Source organism: Tyto alba, unplaced genomic scaffold (assembly GCF_018691265.1).
Source record: "Tyto alba isolate M040663 unplaced genomic scaffold, T.alba_DEE_v4.0 Super-Scaffold_6, whole genome shotgun sequence".
Taxonomy (NCBI): Eukaryota; Metazoa; Chordata; class Aves; order Strigiformes; family Tytonidae; genus Tyto; species Tyto alba.
The window spans coordinates 2,722,289-2,742,307 of NW_024881327.1; the positions used below are offsets into that span (position 1 = coordinate 2,722,289).

Here is a 20,019-nt window from a genome sequence, read left to right on the forward strand (position 1 = left end):
AAGTCAGCGGGCCTTCGCATATAGCGCCAGTGCCTGGTTCTAGTGGCCTGTGTACTTAATCCCTTCACTGTTGCCAGTTACAGCAGCCAGCGTAGGTACTGCTCGTTGCTCACTGTCACCTTTCAGAAAATAACAGCAGCTAACAGCTAACTTGTCTCAGCTGAGACTTTCCACACCAGACTTCTTTTTCATCTTCTCTTGTTGTGCACTACTGACCATACAGAAAATTCTGTTGATTAGAGTGCTGGGGATATTTACTCTTCATTTAACAGGGTTTTTTTGTTTGAGATATTCTTGAACGTTTTCAAAGCCACCAAATTGTAGTGTCAAAACAGGGAGGATTTCATTTGTGAGCAAAAGGAGGAAAAACTTTGGTCGTTAAATTGTTCTTTGTAAAGGTACCGTAAAAAGTTTAATAAAAAATAAAAATAAGGAAAAACTCCCGTTCCCAGAAATAGTATCAGTCACCTTAAGCTTCCATGATGTCATTTAATCCATTTTCAGCATTGGTTATTCTAGCCTGTTAATTGAATCTATCGAAGCTTTTTCGAAGTGGTTCCTTGTTTATCTGTTTTTTCTTTTGCCAATTAAAATCGGCATTATTTCGTTTGTGTGATTTAGTGATCAAAGAAACTTGTAACTGAAACAAAATTTTGTCTCTTGCCTGATGACCTGCAATGGATTCCATGCTGGAGCCGGCTGCTGCCTACAGTGGCCTCCTGTTGCAGTGGAGATATGCAAATATCCTCCAAGATAACTTTTTATCAACAGCACTTCACAGCGAAACTCTCTTTTCTGAATTCCATTTTCTCCTAACTTTTGCCTCTGATTCCGTTTTGGCCAGTGGCTGCAGTGTACGTGCTGCAGTGGATGTGGCTATGCTGCTCGTTCTGCTGCCATGGGGTGTTTCCTTTGGTTAAAATAATTCATAACAGAAAAAGCTTAACCCCCCCCTCCCCACACACACGGTTGCGTGTGGAAAACAAGGTGCTGTGCTCCTGGCTGGCAGATAAACACTCCAGCTGCATGCTCTGCTCCACTGAGGTTAGCACTTCAGAGCCGCTTGAATTTGGTTTATTTTGTCCTCTGTTGTCGCCCCTCTCTCTATTACTGCTCTGTTTGAATTCTGACCAGTCATCACTTTTTCTACACTATTATCTGGCATAAAGAAACAGGTACGTTTTGACTTTTTAATGATCATCCCAGGCTTCCCACAGCTGTAACTGAAGGCGAATGGGGGAGCAGGAATCCAGCCCGTGTTCCTTATTACTGTAGGACTGGGCGCTGAACGAGGGAAGGTAGCCCGCCGTCGCTGCGGAGCTTGGGGGGCCCCTCAGGTGCCCGAATCCAGGTCCCGGGTACAGAACCAGCACCTGAATGTGCCTAGAGCTGCTTCTGTGGCTCCTGCGTTACAGCTCGTAGGTAACACCAGGCTCGAGGGGGCGAGTTCCAACCCCCTCTCTGCAGGCGTACAAGGGTGGAAAGCGGGCAGTAATAAAGTAAAAACCCTACTTGGAGCTTTTGGCAATTGGTTTGGCAAGACCAACCAGAAATGATGGCACCTCGTCACCTGAGTGCAAGGCACCCAGGCGAGAGCGGCCTCGCCGTGTTTGCACACACCCTGCGCGGGCGCTGCTGAGAAGTCGCCACTAAAGGGCAAGTGACTGGCGGAACAGCTTAACTAGCGCCTCCGAGGTGCGAAAGGCCTTCTGAAACCACCATCCCGCTGCTGCAGCTGCATCAGAAGGCAACACTGGTCAAAACTGGGGGCAAAAAATGTACACCAAATGAACTGGAAAACAAAAAGGGCAAGGGTTTGTGACCAAATTTTTTTTTTTTTTTTTTTTTTCTGATAGTCTATTCCTGAATCATGAAAACTAAGTTTTCTAATTACACATTTGAAATGAAACCTAAACCAACAATTCCGTTTAGTCTAGAGTCAGAAGCAAATAGTGCATTTCATTTTACCTCTTTGTAGATTCACCTCTAACATTGCAGACTGTTTTTTAAGCCTTTACCTTGAGAGGTGAAACTAGGGATAGTTTAGTTCTAAAACATTTTGTGGTTTTAAGGAAATAATTAAATGAGCCAAGTACTTCAGATGTCTAGGAGTGACACGTGGCAACAAACTAGAATACCCTCGGATTAGTTGTGGGTGCTTTAGGGTTGTGGTGTGGGCATGAAATGGCAGAGATTAGCTTGAGCAATACTGACATCGTGTGCTAACTGTGTCCAGGGAGCCTCCTTGGGTGGCGCAAGGCACCAGGAATGTCCGCAAGCAAGCAGCTGGGGAAGACTTTAGGACTGACCCTATGATAATGATCACTAATTTGGGATAGAGGAGATTAAGTTCAAATTAATCCTCTAATTGAGAGCAGGGGCGATAGGAATAGTTCTTTTTAAAATCTTCCTTAAATCTCATGGATTTTAAGATGATTTATTTGGTGCTCTGGCTGCAGTGCACGGCAGGACAGCTTGGGTGCTACAGTGTTGTGCACCTAAGGGATTGAGCCCAAGCTTTGTACATGTCAGACGATTCCAAAGTTCCCCCCCTGCCCCCACCCCAAGTAAGGCTAAAAGGGTACCGTTTGCAAGCTAAGCAACTTTCAGAAAAATATATTAAAAATTAAGCAAGAACTACAAAGAGTGTTTTAAAATGTCTGTGATGTAGCGAAGATGACAAAACCCAGAGTTCTGCCAGAACACATTCTGTAAGAGATTAAAAATACTTCAGGAAAAAGCCTGTCAACAGTGTAACAAGTCATAAAGTTCGTTAAACTAATAATTACACTTGTAGAAAAGGAAAAAAAAAAGATTTTGTTGCTCTGAAGCAGAAAAGCCTGCAGAAATTTCATTGTAATGCCACAGGAGTATTACTTCTCAAAAATAGCAGGTGATACCTGTGACAAACATCATGGCACAGGGGGGAGCACAGCCTTGTGGTGCATCACCTGCGAAAAAAACCTCGGGGAGGTTTTGCAGGCGCCTGAGAGCTGGGCCATGGCCCTGAACACAAACAGCACTGTGCTGCCTGCTTAGCAGAAGCAGACCTTCTGTAAGCAAGGATGGCAGGATGAGCCCTTCCCGTGTGCTAATTTTACAGGAAATCAGGATCCCCAATAAGCTGCTCTATGGAAATCTCTTCTTTATAATTCCAGATGCCCGACCAAAGCAACAGGGGCTGCCTGCATGCCCATCTCAAATAGAAAATCAAATACCAGCCGTAAGCGGCCTTGGACTCAGATTGCGTTTGGAGAGATTGAAAAACGAGCCTCTTCCATTATTAGCCAGGGGTTCTGCCTGTCGCAGAGAGAGAGACACCCGCATTTTATCCTTCGGAGAGGTGCAGAGGTGTCAGCCCCACTCACTGCTCGTACCTGTACCCCTCTTCCTTTTGCCGGCCCCATTTTTAAAGATGTTTCCTCTTTCTCACCCAGTGTGCGCTGACCGACTCAACTGAAACCTGACTCTCCGTGGCAGCTTTTCCCTTCAGGTATTAACAGAGACTTTAAATTTTTACCCGTTATTGGCAGGTGCCAAGTACTTTCCTGACTGGACAAGGCCACACCAGGTGGACTCAACTTTTGGGGAGGCTGTTCCCACACGGCAGCGATAGCAGGATAGTGTCCCCCCCCGCCGTTAGCAGCCTGAGCTTTGAGTTTAACAGGCCTGAGCGTGAAGCGTTGGAGGGGGCGGGTGTAGGGCGCTGCTGGGAGCTGCTTCAGGACTGCAGGCAGTCTAGGCAGGGGTAAGACTGACAGGGCCTTTTAAATAACCAACCTCGCCTCCTAATTCTGGTTATCAGAGGGAGGAAGAGAGCCTGTTTGGCATGCAGCAGTTCCACGGTACCTACTGCCACCACTACTCATCGCTACGAGAGTCTTTATTGAACACTGACTGTACGTAATTACATCTATTGGATATATTACAGTTGGACAGTATTGAGTTTCTGTGGCCACCGTGACCATTAAGCAAAACACGTGCCTCAGCACGGCAGAACCCAGAACCGGAGCCCTCGTACTCCCTTGAAAGCAGGTCTGTTTGGGTAACCAAAATGCATTTTTTTGGTATCGTCTAAAGATGTCTAAGCTGTGCTAAATAGCCTCATAAATGCTTTGGGTAATGAAAAAAAAAAAAGTATTTGAACGGAAAATTCCCTTATATGGTCCAAAAACATAAACCAAAGCTTCATATGTGAATAATTGTAAACGCACCAAAGATAAGTTTAATACTTTATTTCTGACTCATAATTCCTTAAAAGAACCTGAACTGAAATCACTGAGATACTGAAATGTTTCTAATGTAAATCTAATAAGCTTCTTTGGCAGGCAGTTATTTCTGCTTTCTTTAAATGAATACTTATTAAAAGCTGCAGAAAGTACAGGTTCCTGCTAGAATCCTAGTAGTCAGGCGAGATGTTTTAAAAAAACCCATCTAAGTGACAAGGTCCCTCCCAACAGCTGATAGTGTAATTTGGCATAAGGAGTAATCAGTGAACATCACAGAGAAAGGAGGAAACAGGCAAAAATAAAGATATTTGAAAGTCATGTCATTTCAGAGGTTGCTTATACTTCTGAGTATGGCAGCTTTGCAGAAATTTTTAGACAGCAGAGGTCACGTTTATTCCTGATTGCCATACTTGTAACTTACCTTTTTACTTCACATTCTTTATCTTACCATCATAATTTTGCAAAACACATATTATTAAAAGAAAAAAAAAAAGCATAAAGTACCTTCTTATATGAGGCTGACCAGAAGGTGACCAAGGACTGCGGCCTCTTTGATTTACAGCTTGAACCATCAGCCTGCCCGTGCAACTTACTCTGCCCTGTTTGTTACAGTGATGGAGAGAAGGAACATTAAAAGACTTCTAGCATGTCATGTTGATAAACATTCAACCTGATTTCTTCTTTTTTGCCCACCCATTACAGAGTCTGTAATACAATTTCTTCTTTCACAGTCGTTGAAAAACATCTATCGGGCTACTTCCTGAGATGAAACCATTTTATCAGCTTCCAAACTAACACAGACCAGGCTGGAATAATTGTGGCTATAACACAGTCATGGTTAAAGTGTTCTGCCTGAAGTTTTTCTTTCAAAGAAGATTACTAGTACCACAGGCAATTAAGTCCTTAAAACAGTGTATTGACTAAGTTATTGATGTGGGTGGGAGGTTTCTCTGGCAAGCGGAGAGAAAGACAAGTAGTTCCAAGATCTTGAAAATGGCACTTAGTTGTTTTTATATAGCAATGTAATTTTAATAACTTTCCAAAAACGACAGTTTTAAGTAGCTCTTAGATAAATGTCTAGAAGATGGACGTCTGTCTCTCTGCTCCCTGGACTGGCAGCACCAAGGCAACATCCACATCAGCTTTGCCGTGTAGTTCAGTTCTAAGCTGTGAGCTCCACACTCAAGTCTGTCATCAAAAAAGTGACAAATATTTCTGTCATAGCAATTTGGGGTTGCAAATAGCTGTTCATTAACAACTGGCCAAAGCCCGTGGAAAAACAACTTCACTGGGGTCGCAGGCAGCCGTCAGACGGCCACGACCTTAGTGCTACTGCTGGACTGTTTGAAATGAAGTCTCTGTGTCCCGCTTTTATTCCCATGACCCACAGGAAAAATACTTGCATTAAAATAAGCCATTGTGCATGACCTGCAGGAAATTCTTAAGCAAAAGCTTTTCTGTGTGTTACAAGACCATGAAAGACATCTGGAACAAATACATTACTATTTTAGGCACCACTGCGTATGAGTCTTTTTCTGGCAGGTGATGAATTCACATGTTTTGGGATAATTTCCGTGTATCTCAATACAAGAAGGCATCACAAGTGGAAACAGAAAGGACGGTAAGGAGTTTGGATACGGAAGAACAAACAGGAAGGCAAAGACTTGGAAACGTCCTGGGACGAACGGGAAGGAATTAATGAGAAGATGGCCTAGAAAATAAGGGAAATCCAGACAGAGGACTGTGGGTGCACAGTGCAAAGGAGGGGAGAGAATGGGATAAAAGGAAAGCAGGTGAAAATAAGGGCTCGACTGGAGCCCACCCAGCTCCCGGGCGGAGAGCAGCTGAGGGTTGTAACCAAGCAAGTAGAGGCCGAAGCCAGGCGAGGTTTCCTCTTTGTCTCGGCCCAGGCTCAGGCTGCCCTGGATTAAGTTCCAAGGGAAGTTTAACTGCCAAACCCCCCGTGGTGTGTCGGAACCTTCAGCCCAGGTCGCCGCGCGTGGCATCGCGGGCAGCGGTGCCCGCCCTGCCAGCTGCCACCGGCGGGTACCAGCGTTTGTCAACAAGTCACTTTACATAGAGAAACCCTGCGAGATTAGTCTAGACCCTGAGGTGGCATAAACTGGCAGAGCTTTCGTGAGCTGAACCCTTTGCTTTAATAAAAGCGATTTCTGTCGGCTAAGGATACGCCTGGCTCCGATAGCAATGGCCAAAACACAGCAGCAGCCTAGCAAATACCTACCAGTCCCTGCGAATGCTGATGCAGGCTCCCTTATGTTTACGTATTTTGCTTTTCTTAAGGAAAAGTTGCCAAATTTGCCTAAGTTTGCGATAGCTTTGAGATGTGGACAATTTTCCATTAGAATTGAGAAGGCTATGCCAAAGTTATTTCCACTCAGGGTGACTTAAAAGAATTGGAATCCAGATCTTTCGGTGGGAAAGGCTAGTGCATTAACTCATAGCCCTTCTTTGCCTCAGTCGTGCTGTTAAATGCAGAGCTAAAGCAAGCAAATAGTAGAAGAGATAAGTATGTTTGCTTGGGAATTACACTATAAAGAAAGAATAGAATGGGCTTGGTGAAGTAGACAGATGTTTTGTTTGGGGCAGCCAGAGGAGGATGCTTCTGGTTCTTCTCCAAAGAGGGGGAAAAAAGCACAGACCTAGAATTTTGCCATTTAACAAAACTGCTTTTTCACCCCCCCAAACTAGGAACGAGACAAACCCAGCTCATTGCAGGACGTCTAAAAACCCAGGAACAAACTAGTGTCGTCCGTGAGCAGAACTGCTAACCTAGGTCACTGCTGTCTCATTGAGCTTTATCCAGAATAACAAATGCTAAAACGGTAGGCCCTAAAATATTCCGGGACAGAGCAGGGCGCTCCGACACAAAAGCAGTTTGTTTGTCAAGCTCTCTCAGACTTTGGATCATGCAGGAACGCTGCACAGGGAAACTCTGTACGCGCCCTAACAGAAGACTGGAAGGAAGATGAACGGGATTCGCTTCCTACCTTGAGCAGGTGTGTAGTTATTCACAGTTTGAAAACCTGCTGTAAATTTACACAATTTAAACAGTACCAGGTGTTACAAGACAACGGTCAGCTCTAGTGTAAAAGCTGCCGGCTTGAAGAATTCCCTTGGCCTCACGAGATTTCCTTGTGTTACTTGTATACGCAGAAATGCTACTGAAACGACCTAGATTTAAGCGCCGCAGTTTTGAGGCTGCGGGCTAGGGGAGCTGCGTGTGTGCGCGTGTCAGCTGTGGGCACCGTCCCGCGGGCTCCCGAGCGCGCTGCGGCGCGGGCAGGGCTGACAGCTGAAGAGCGAGGCCGGACCGCAACTTAGCAACCTTCACAACAGAGCACAACACTCCCCTGCAAGATTAAACCCTGCCTCCGTGATGCAGTTTGTTGTTTTACAGTGTGATTCGACTTGCAGGCCTGGGCTTGGCAGGCTGTTCGGTGCTACAGAAGGAAGTAATTCGTTACCATCCCTAAAAGTTGTGTTTCTGCCCTGGTTTCTCACGTGCAAACCTTTCCCCTCCCTTCGCTGCGCTGTAGGAAAAGTGAGTTGAAAAAGCTACTTCAATAGGACGCGTGAACTGTACGTTCAGCTCTGTCCAAGGCTCTGGTGGGTTTCTGCTGTATAGCTCGGCTCTTGTACTGGGTCTGCGAAGAACAGGTAATATTACAAAACCAGTAACGCGCTGCTTTTCAGAAGAACGGTGTTCAAGGCTTTGAGATCAACACAGGAGACTTCCCCGCTACATTGTAAGTGCTATCACTTTGCCTTACAGAATTGCAGTCGCTGCCTAATGTAAACATGCTGAGGTGTGATACACTCCCAAAAGTTAGCCTCGGTCAGTGAGCAGTGTCGACAGAAGAAAATGAAATTGGTGAATGGGGTTACTTCTGCTGGTAAACTGGATTTTTTTTCTCCCTTTATAGTATGTGCGCTCTCCCAGCTCAGTTAGGATACCGAGATGTTATCAGCTGAAACAAACAGTGGAAGAGTGATGAATAAACAACACCCCTCCCCTCTGAAACCTCAAACCATAGGAAAAAACCTCCTGTTGAGCTGCTAATCTCTTAGAGATAGAAAGGTCCCACCCTACTGATGCAAGATGAAAACAGAAATCTAACTGACATACTTGATGGTGACTTCATCATTTAATTAAATCATGCGCACGTAAGATGAGATCGTTTTCTGAAGATTTATGTCCAGAAGCACGTTTGCTCTGGAGCCAAACCTTCATTTACCTGTGGGTTAGCAGCCATAATAGTGTAATTCCCATCATCATCCAGGGTGGAGGCTGCAGTGTGCAGCGAGCAAGTTCCATCAGGTTCTCTTTGAATTCGGTAGTGATCACTTCGTTTAGAAATTTGCTTCCCATCTTTAAACCAGTAAATCTGCAGGAAGAAACAAGGCACAGCTGGTAAGAGGTGGGTGCTCCTTGTCATCATTGCTCAACAGCGCGAACGAATCTTAGCTGCTGAAAACCTCTCTGGTAAGCACTAAAAGCAAAGCGGTTTGATCAGCTAGTAGCAGTGCAGAGCCACGCTCCGTCAACCCCTTCCACTAAAAGCCAAGTTACAGATGAGCAATCGTTCCAAGAGAACGGTGGCAGCACCAACATTTACCGAGGAAACTTCCCGCTGCATAAGGGCTGTACCTGTCCCAAGCACAGAACATCAGCTGAACCGCTCAAGGACTGAAAATAAATGTCATTACGAAGAAGAGTTCTGTTTTGGAGAAGATTACGAATTTTAGTTTTTTATTTCACTTTAACCTGAAGAAGCGGCAGAAAAAACTTAAGATATGCTATTGCTCCCTTTTCTAGAAAATAACAACACAAACCAAGGTAATTATAGGAATATTGAATTCAATGGCCAGTAAAATAGAAGTAAGGATCTCACTGTTGAAACACCGGATAGGTTTGTCTCCTATCCGTTACGCCGGCCGGACCGGACCAAAAAGCCAGGAGGGGGTTCAGCATCATCGCACGACTGGAACCAGCAGTGTCACCCCGATGTGACAGACACCCACAGAAAGGGGCGGCTTTACGAAGTAACGGGAAGTACTTCAGAGCAAGTCGGCACACAGGCGGCCTTTCATAATTGTACACCAACACCAGCGCGGTTCCAAGTTGCACAGAACAGTTACATTATCTATCAGGCAGAGGTCTTTTCCATTACTTTTGATACATAATTTTATTCTCTGGCTGACCCAAAACGTACTTCCAGTGAGCCAAAAAAATGATGTATGCAGAATAATATCTTAGAGTAATCCACGAATTACAGAAAAAATACATGTGTGTTTTTAATGCCTCAAACTTGAAGCGAAAAAAGAAAGCAAATATTTTGACCTAGCTCTGGGGGTTTTCTGCTATATTTTAAAAATAATGTAAAACCCCAAACTGCTGGAATCGAAAGAAAAACGTGGCGTATGCGTGAAAACACACACAGGAATATGTGAAAAAATTTATACTAGACAGGCTGTAGTCAGCTCCCCAAACCCACATTTAAGTAGAACATTATTTACTTGTCATTTCTGAAACGTGTACTACACCATAACATCAGTGGTGCTCAGCATTTCTTAAGTCACCCGTGCAGGTACCCTACACTATTTTCATGAGGTCAGCTCGTACCGAGTACAAGAGCTGCACCTGTCCTGGTCGCACGGCTGCCGGGACTACTCAGCCCGAGGAAAACACACACGTTTTCCTCAGTCTAATTCCTGAGGTGGGAATTCAGGTCTTGCAGTGAGGAAAGGGTGACAGCTTTCCGGTAAAAATGAAGTGACAAAGCAAAGCACAGTTCCTGATAGAGTTTAATATGCCAGGTTCCTCATGCGTGCCAGCATTTCAGAGCTCTAAATTCACTCACCTGGGGGGGAAAAGTTAAGGATATACTTTTAAATATCAGAAAAAGACAAATGGAGGATGTTATGAGGGAATGAGTGGAAATTTCCCTTAAAAATTAATTGCCATGTATGGTTTTTATATTAACAGGCAGTATGTGTAACTAGAAATGATTTCATTTCCTCAATAGCTGGTTCTGCTTGTTTCCCATTTTGTCTGTCAGCAGCCTTGCAGAGACTCTGTGGTGCTAACAAAAGATTTAGTCATGTCTTCCCGTCTGCTGACAGAGCACTTACTGGAGATGCAAAAGATATTTGATCACTTAGATACACATGCTAATGGATGCTGGTAACAACATAGCTGCAAAAGATGAGTTTTAACTTGCATGCTTTACATGTGTCATAACGTTGCTTGGAAATCTACTGCACTAAGGAGTAATTATTTAATAACGATGCACTTATCAGAAATATCAGGAGACATGCCAGGAATTTCTACGTGGAAATATATGCAAATATTAACTGAACTAGCTACCCAGACTTCACGCACATATCGTCCAGTACTTATTTCCACTAAGTTTAAAAGCATTGGCATCGCTGGGTTTTACTTACGAGCAGTAAATTTTTAATATTACCTTTATCTGACTTGGAGTTAGTAGTTAGTAAAACACTGTCACTGCTGGAGACAGTGGCCCTCGCAGTGAAGTATTTTCTTTCAAGGATACCTTTTAATAAATGTGCCATTAAACTACGTAAGCACTGAACACGGCATCTGGATTGCTTTTATTTGCACCAGATTTTCAGAAACCAGTGTCTAACGGCTAGAAATACAATGGAACACACAGTACAAAAGGATTTTTGATCTCGGGCAGCTCAGGCATCTTTAATCACTAAGAATTATATTCAGCCATGTGAAGAGTGAGCAGCATGAGCTTTATGCAACATTCATGTCTCAATTAACCTTTTGTATGGTGGTGTCCTAATTCTGAAGAGAAATATCCCTTAAAAAGAAGTATTCTGCAATCCCTCCCGTATCACCACAGGTTCTCATTTTAATGAGAAAATACTTTTACGTGACACTGAAGGTTATAACAAAAGTAGACTCAGATTTAAAAAGTCCTATTTATGAAGACAGAATTTGCACATCAGTATTCAATTTACATGGCATGTTCAGGGGAAAAAATAATCAAGCCAATAACCCCGCTTAGAAAAATCCCTTGTAATGAATGCCAGATTTTAGAAACACTACAGTCCTTCCCAAAGCCATTCCTTGGCAGAGCTGACCGAATACTTATGAGGGAGGAGCTTCGAGTTAGTAAATTATTTCCAGCTTTCCATTTGCCAGAGTAAAGAATTTATTCAGGGGCAACACTTCCAGCAGAGGGACAGCCCTCAGCCATTGAGCATTTCAAAATTGCTATCTTGACATGCTCCGGCAGATGAGGGGAAGATACAGCCTTTGACATTTGCAAAGCCCAGCTAACAAGTAGCCATCCAACGGGACTGAAATTGGTTCCATCCCAAGCAACTTAACAGCTCACACAACGCACCTGCGAGCGAACGGAATAAAGGGTCAGAGTCCCGGGTGTGAGAGCAAATCACTTCTTAATGGGCACGCTTTGCTGCTGCACAAAACCAGAACGCCGTATCCAAACGAGAGTGCGTTCACGTCAGATGCTGCTGTGTGTTGGGGGAAGTACTAACAATGTGGTTTCTTGGCTGTGCAGTCCCTAACTCCAAAACAAGGAGAGCGAGGGAAACGAGGCATCCTCTCTTTCATCTGTCTCGAATCAGATTAAGATGACTGTGAAGCTACGCCTTAATTGAAAACTGTGAAAAGTAGGGAATGGCTAAATTGCCTGAGGCTGACTCACAATAGGTGATCCAGCAACTTATTCAGAGGCCTCGGGCAGAAAGAGCACCTCTCCAGCACACTGCGCCGCTAGCACCCGCCAACCCATCTGTCTTCCAGCCTTATTCAGCACGACAGACTCTTCTGTACGGTCACCTCAGAAGAGGCTGGACACCAAAGGATTGGTTTCAGTCAGATGGGGCGAACCACCTCGGCGTGTGTCTTCAGGGTGAGGCAGGAGTGCTTTTTCGATATGAGCATACTGATCAGCCCCTCTTACTTTGCAGCGGTTCACATCGTGTTGTGGTTTTGGAGCACAGGATTGGATTCCTTTCAGATGAAACTAAGCCAGAAAATGTGCTCCAAGAACACATCTAATGTGCTGCATCTGCTTCAGTCTCTGGGATGAGATTAGAGCTAGCCTGAAGTAAAACCTCCTGAAATGCATGTAGGGATGGATATCTTATTCTACAGATTTTCTTCTTCTGGTCTGTACTACTTGTTAATGTAGATGTACCCCTGGTTCTCTGTTGTTCCTTCTCTGTTACCTGACACAGTCTGTTTTTCTTTCTACACTTCGTGCAGTGTCATACACCTGCATCATTGGACATGTAAAGTCATTTGCATTTATCTCTGTTCAAAATCCTAGATTCCTGTAAAATTTACGCTAGGTGAGATTTGGATGGGGCTGCTGCTGTGAAGATCTTATCTCAGAGATAAGGCATCTTCGAGCTTGCCTAAGAAGAAGGAGCCCCTCTCCACAAGAGGTCACTGTAAGAGCTGCAAGGACCTCACCGGGAAGATACTGGCTTTGGCATGGAAGCTGAAGCAGCTCCTGCTGTGTGCCTGCTGCATAATGAGTCACCTGGTTGCCAAACAATTTTTTAAATGGTTAAACACAACGTACCAAAGCATTCCTCCACGCTGCTGACATCACGCAACCGGTACTTCTGCAGATCTGCTGAAAGGAAATGCTTCCCAAGCCCAACCCTCCCTCAGAAGCTCATCGTTAAAACCTCACCATCATGTCTCATCTTTCTGTCGGGATATATGGGAGCTTGTGGTATTTTATTATGCCTTCCCTCTAGCTTCCAACAAAATCTAGTCTTGTTAGGGTGTAGAGATATAAATTCTGCAATAGTGAAGAATGGCAGAGATACCACGCTGGCTCCTGAACCAGAAGTAACCTAGTTTTACATCAGGAGGTTGCTGTGCCTGAGCTAATTACCCACGTTAACCTGATGAGGTTGCTTTTGGGACTACTGTGCCAGCCCACACGGGGTTTTCTAGCACTGCACCGCATTCCATGGTACAGGCGTACCCCGAAGGCAATTCTGAAAATGGCTGAAGTATTACTTCTAGGTAAAAAAAAAAATGAGAGGAAGTCTCAGGAGGGAGCAACTAAGAGGTGAAGCGTCATAGTAGGACTTTTGCCTAGTATAAATCTAAATAATTCCAGTGATGTCGAAAGAGATTTATAAATCTAAATGATTCCAGTGAAGTCAAAAGAGATTCGACAGTTTATACCGACTAGGAGCCTGCCTTTTCAAGGGAGAATATCTGCTGTTCCTGCAAGATACAGCCCGTAGGGCCCAGGGGCTCACTGTAAGTTGCCCCTATAGAAATCTTCAGAGCGTTTCTAGAAACATTCACCCTCTTTTCTTACCTTTGGCTTTGGATTTCCTGCCACTTTGCATGTAAATGTGACTGGCATTCCCTCAAAGATTTTGTAATGCTTCAGCTTTATCTCAAAATATGGTGACATACTGTTATCAATAGGTTCATCTCCATGTTGCACCTCATCATCCGATTCTTCCACAGGAGATCTCTCCAGCCTGTATTCAATTTCACTGATCAATCTTTGCTCAAAGCTGGAGACTTTATACTCCTGTCAAACAAGAAAAGCACATATTAGCACCCAGCTTCAACACGTTGCTCAGTAAGATGTGTTCCTAATGTTTTTTGGGGGTTTTTATTCTACTGATCTTTGACAATCCATTAAGGTTTTACATATAAAAGGAAACTGTTTCTTGTTGAAGAAGAACACTATAATCTGTGCCTCCAATAACTTCCCTATGAAACAATGAAGACATCTGGTATGAGGCAAAAATTGTATTTCATGTTATCTTAGGGTCTAATTTATAAGGGGAAGGAAAGTCATTGCTTGCTTTCTTTCCATTTTTTTTTAAAAAAAGCCTATAAGAATAAAACTATTCTGAAACAGTTCATAAAGACAAAAGAAACACACTAATATTTCCTTGAGGGTACAGGCAGATTTAGGGTGGGTTTTGTTTCCAGATGGCCAGAAGACCATATGGTTCACATCTGCTATTTGCATAGGACTGTACCGGAGGCTGCACCAGCAGGCTAAAGTGATTTTGTTTACAGTTGCCTGTAAAAATGAGGGGAAAAAAAAGAGAAAATGGCAACACTGTCAGTCCGTGATAGTTGCCTCCCTTTACTCCTGTTGCCATGGTCCCTTTTTGTCTGGCCAAAAGTATCACTTCTTTCTTAGAAAACAAATTTGTCGAAAGAGTATTCAAGATACATAAAAAAGAGTGGAAAGCTTAATCCAGTGTAAAACACTACTGCTTGTTTAAATTTAGTCTTCAGATACTGGGAAATGTTACTGTGAAAGACAGAGTTCTGTACTTTCTTGACCTGTTCACTCCATCTACTTCGTAGTATGAAAATCCTGCTTTGAATCTTAGTGATAACAAAGATAATGCCAGAATGTAAGAAAGCTTAGAAGCAGAAAAAGAAAATCTTTATTAGTCACTGGTCTTCTCAGTCAGCAGAAATTCAGGCACTCTTTCAAATGACCTCTGGCCACTGTCTCTGACCCTTATTTTATTTAAGATAGACTGCGACTCATACAAAGCTTCCTTCCACATGCCCATCCTCTACCACTGACTGGTCTGGGAATGCCATGTAGTCTTTCTACTGACTGGTTACAGAACTAATCATAACCCTCAATAACAGTAAAAAGTGGAAGAAAAAAAAAAAAACCAAACACCTTTGTAAGCTGCAGACATTTTTAAAATTTCTTTGTTCCCTGAAAGTTTATCATAAAAGTAAATCATGAAGTACACGTGGTATATATAAAGAGCAGCTGATTTGGATGCAAGGCAGTTAGTATCAGCGTATGTTAACGTTAGGGCAGGAAGATACTGGAGCACACAGTTACTGTGGTTAAGCCACCTGCACTCAGACAATTAGTCTTACAGAGGAACTTTAACGCCTTGTAGGGAGCGCAGCCCAAATCTCCCCAGTTATTAATGCTAGGTGACCTCTTGTTATTAACCAAGAGCAGCTGCAGGGGAAGGGAAAAGATGACAGAGGGAAAAAAAAAAATTCAATGGACTAAAAAGCAAGCCAGAAAAAGGTGAAAATCTTAACCTTTTGAGTATCCACAGGACTCACTACAGAAGCGCCAACAGAACGAGCTTCCTGCAAGGGTGGAAGAAAAGATCAAGAGGCAGAAAGAAGAAGACCAAGAGGCATCCATGACAGTTCCTCAGAGTTTTTATCAGGTGAACATACTTTATGTGGTAACATAAGCCAACGAATCCTGCGCGTTTCCGAACGGCAACTCTGGCACCTGAACAGTGGGGAATGCGTACCTGGCCTTGCAGGCAGACTTTCTGTTGGGTTTTTGGTTTTTGGTCTGCATCCAAAAAGTGCAGATTACACACATAAAGAGAAGACAGTTTCAAGGTAGTAGATGTAGTTTTTCCTTCAGAGACTTAAAGGTCAGGGCAGAATAGGATAAACGGAAGAGTTTAAAGCAGAGAGCAGACGTTTGAGAACTCTCAACCTTATTCAGTATGGAAAAACTGAGCAATAAGCATGTGATCCTCCACTTCACTGATAGATAACATATGACTCCTGTAATCAAAACCGTCCTAGCTTGTGTATATTTATTGTTTTATGTAGGACCTCTTTTAAGAGAATCACAGTCTGTAGAAAAGGAAATATTGAAATAATTTTTTTATTTTCCTATGAAATCGTAGAGTTATGTGGCACCTGTATAGCAGGCTCCTCTTCTGGCTCCTGTATATTGAAGACAGTTGCAGCACTGTCTGCTCCCAGCAATCGACGAGCCATTTTCTCCTCGTACGTTAATCTCTGAACAAAAAAAAAAAAAAAAAATGGGGATGAAGAAAAAGGAAAAGAACAAAAATTTCGTATTTCTCATTAGCAATGCTTTAAGTAACAATAAAAGAGAGCAGCAATATGTTTCAAACAGAAATTTTCTACCGCAGTTTGTAATGCATTTTTTCTGCATTACAAGTGGCTTTTCTGGCTTAAGCAACCCTTGCCCTAACTCTGCCATTTGTTTCCACCCTCTTGCCAGGAACTTGGGCAGGAATGAGCAATAGGAACTGCTTAAATCAGCATGTCCATCAAAAAAGTGCATGTCAAATCATCCCAAATCTTACTCCTAGTCATTCTGCTCCGTTTTTACATTAGAACCACACAGCAGAAAACTCTGCCAAAAATGCCAAGAAGATACTACACTACTTGATTATTTTGTCAAAAATATGACAGCTTTAGAGAAAAATATATTCTTTAAGGTTTTTTATTTCTATTTCTTCTTTCTCTTTCAGAAATTAAGGAGACAGCTCATACAAGACAATTTGCACTCAAAAGGTAAAGCAGGTTAAAAGAACACCTTAAGTGTACGATTCAATTATTTCATCATTATTTTCCTTCTACCTTCAGTAACACATTTCAGGCACTTAGACACTTTCTTACAAATCAACATCGCAAATGAATGCCAGTGAATGAAAGGCAAATGCATTATGGGGTGAAATGCCCCACTTAAACAGAAAAATGAAAAAGGAATGGAAATTGTAAAACATTACAACTACTTCATGCTTCCATTTTTTAAAAAGCTCATTTAAATTCATTTTTTAAAAAGATGTCATATTGTAGCTAAACCAGCAGACTGAGACTCATGAAAACTAGGTACCAGTCTTGGTTTGGTTACAAATGTCTAAGCAAGTCATCAACTTTTCTTCACTTTAATTTCTTGTGTGATCAAGTTCCCGAAGCCATGATTGCACCAACAGAATCACCCAAGACAGGAATCTGCAAGGCAAAAGTCTCAAGGCAAGCACAAAACCAGAGTTTACTTGGTTCAAGCTCCTACATCATCTGATCATAGTTTTTTTTTTGGTTGGGTTTTTTTTTTTTTGGTTGTTTTTTTGTTTGGTTGTTTTTTGTTTGGTTGTTTTTTTTTTGTTGTTGTTGGTGGTGTTTGGTTTTTGTTTGTTTGTTTGTTTTGTTCCCCCCCCAGGCCATGTGGGCTTTCTCAGGATATTCCATTCATTTGTCCACGCTGAACATCTTCCTGGATTTACAGAATAGGCATTGACAGTCATGCTCAGCCCACCTCCTTTGAAAAAAGTGGGAACTTACACACTATGAGAATGATTCTGCTCAGCTGCTACAGAAAACTGCCAAGCCCTATGCAGTCAATGGAGAAAGGTAAGTATAGAAGCACTAGTCACTCTCAACATTTTTGCTACTTCACTCCATTAACCTTATTAAGAACCAGAATGCAGCAGCTGTGGAGTGGACAGTCTGACTCAATAGGTTGTCTTGAACTACACCACCATAGTCCACATCTCAGACACGGTAGCAAACACAGCAAACTTCTGAGCATGGTCCTGAGAAGCCTAAAGCACACTACCTTTCGGTGACACAAGGACATTCAGATGCTTTTAAAAACGTTTCACTGACAGAGGTAACAGTCTACATTTTAAAAATTACTTTCCTCTTAAAAGAGATTCCTGCTTCAAAGACATTTAAATCAATGCCTTAATACCTGTAATCAAGTATTAGGAAACTGGCTTCTCATCAACTCTGAGCAGGAAGAATTTGGTATTTTATCTTTTATGCATATCTTAAAATACCCAAAAATTAATAGAGAACTTTGTGTCTGTGCATTTCAATTGTTTGATATACTTGCCCAATTTACCTCATTTTTTAACTCCTCAAGCAGATCATTAATTCTTGATGAAGTCTGCAAGTTAGTACCACGGGTGGCTTTTTATTCTGTTGGCCAAAAAAAGTCCCACAGCTGCAGGATCTAATGATGCCTGGTTCCCAATGGGTTTAGTTTCTCATTAGGAACTGCCTCATCCCCCTCTGATGTCCACTTACCACCTATTCTTTCTCCCCGTTGTCTGACAGCTGAGCAAAAGATAGAACGAGCTTGGACCCATCAAGAGCTATGCATATGCTTACTGGCCAGCCACCCAGTGATGAACAGTCAAAAGCAAATGGCCTCTGAGGCTGAAAAAGCCCTTGAGGTACAGACTGTGCAGGCTTCTTATGCAAATTCACCATCTTTGAGACCTCCACTGATTTGTTAAGTCCAAGTAAAGTTGCCGAACAGGAGAAGGAATGATAGGCCAAAGTGTACACTATTTCTTTACGGAAAATGCAGCTTTGGAAAGGCAATTTAAAATAATAAATACATAAAATATAAAAATAATCTTCACAAAGTTATTTTATATGCAGCATATCTGAGAAACTACCCTTGATGCCCACTCCCATTCCCCAGGGTATTTTATGTTTTTATACCGGTTGCCCATTGTTCAAAAGGTCTTCCTTGAAGCGAAGTTTTCTTTCCAGATCCTGAATTACAGCATCTTTTGACCCTTGAATCTCTTCATCTGATGCTATCCTAGCAGTTCTGCCTGTTTTCTTGGGAAATCCCCTGCAAAACAGTACAGGAAAATTCATGAGCTCTCCTGAAATCGTTGGTATTTAGGATTTATCTGGAATCACTGCTATTAGCGGAGAAAATGTGTCTTTGAAATTAGAGGTCTGGTATCTTACTTTCTATGCTATCCCTTCTAACTCACATCACTGATTAAACGGTTTGGTTTAAGGACAAAGCTGAAACGATGCTTTATTCGTGGATTAGTTACAACAGGGCTCAGGACCGCGTAGAAACACCATGCACTCAAAGAGGAAACTGATGAGCAATTGTAATAAAGCAGTGAGAGGAAACATGAAAGAAAGAGAAAGCATGACTAGATAAGTGGGGATGGAAGATTTGCCAGGTTCCTATGAAGTACCAGATGGATAAAGATCAGAAAGATGTAAGGCAAGGCAGTTAATTATTAATTTCCTACATTATTTATTAACTAATTCCTTGTTAGAGCTTTGCAATACACAATGCATAACTTCATGTTTATTCTTCATATCTCTGTGAACACACACCCGGAAGGCAACATGTAAATGTTGTTTCTGAAAGAAGGGCCATTCACAGAGTCTAGGTTACACTGGCGAAAAGAAAAATCATCTCTGCAAAGCAGTTTTCAGCAGCAGGGTTTCACAGTGGAATAGCAACCATTTAGCAGTTTGCATTCACAGGGCTAAGCTATTCCTCATACCAGTCTCGCTTCCATTTTCTGGAATGGCACAGGGGTTTATTTTTTTTTTTTTTTTTTTGTTTGTTTTGTTTTTTGTTTGGTCGGGTTTTGGTTTGGTCTTTTGTGGTTTTTTTTTTTTTCTTTTCCCCCCCAGTCTGTGCTAATATTTAACACTTTTCAGTAATGTTATGATGGCTCTATTGCTGGAAACGCCCAGCAATAGTGGTTTCTACTGGACATCAGCTGTTCTTACACAGTTGTGAAGAAGTCAACATTGCTATCAGCATTTTAAACTTGTAGCACGCCCCATTGCTCCAGTGAAGTCATACATGTTTGTTTAAAACCCCTATACTGATTCGATAGTTTGTTTGGGTTTAACTTCATTGACTAACTAGGGCTCAGCCCATTACATGGGAATAACTTGTGCAAAACATGGAATCAAATCAGATAAATTGACAAACTTACAGATGACAGAAATGGAAAAAAAATCAGACTAGCATGTTAGGGGTAAACTTTTTTCAAATATACAACTTAATAATTTAATTACCAGAACCAAAACGTCAAGCAAGAATCATATGGAGATAAATATTCTTGGATATTGTTTGGTTTCTATAGTATGGTTAGAGAAACTTCATTCTTCAGCAAGTGTTTTCAATGGTAATTTTTAGCATTAGTTAAAAGGAAACAATACACA

The 20,019-nt window shown here is 42.4% G+C and overlaps 1 protein-coding gene across 4 annotated transcripts in view; it reads right to left on the reverse strand.

The window, feature by feature from the left end:
* Positions 1-20,019, reverse strand: part of PALLD (palladin, cytoskeletal associated protein) — a 200,600-nt gene that overhangs the window by 5,843 nt on the left and 174,738 nt on the right. For 3 of the 4 annotated variants that reach the window (XM_032983938.2, XM_042808208.1, XM_032983939.2), the window contains 5 exons: positions 18,529-18,664; positions 15,961-16,062; positions 13,601-13,822; positions 8,486-8,635; positions 4,734-4,828 (listed from right to left, as the gene is read on the reverse strand). In XM_032983938.2, coding sequence (XP_032839829.2) covers positions 4,734-4,828; positions 8,486-8,635; positions 13,601-13,822; positions 15,961-16,062; positions 18,529-18,664 — 705 coding nt within the window. Of the gene's footprint in view, positions 1-4,733; positions 4,829-8,485; positions 8,636-13,600; positions 13,823-15,333; positions 15,385-15,960; positions 16,063-18,528; positions 18,665-20,019 lie in introns of all 4 variants that reach the window. The other variant, XM_032983937.2, reaches the window with a different exon arrangement.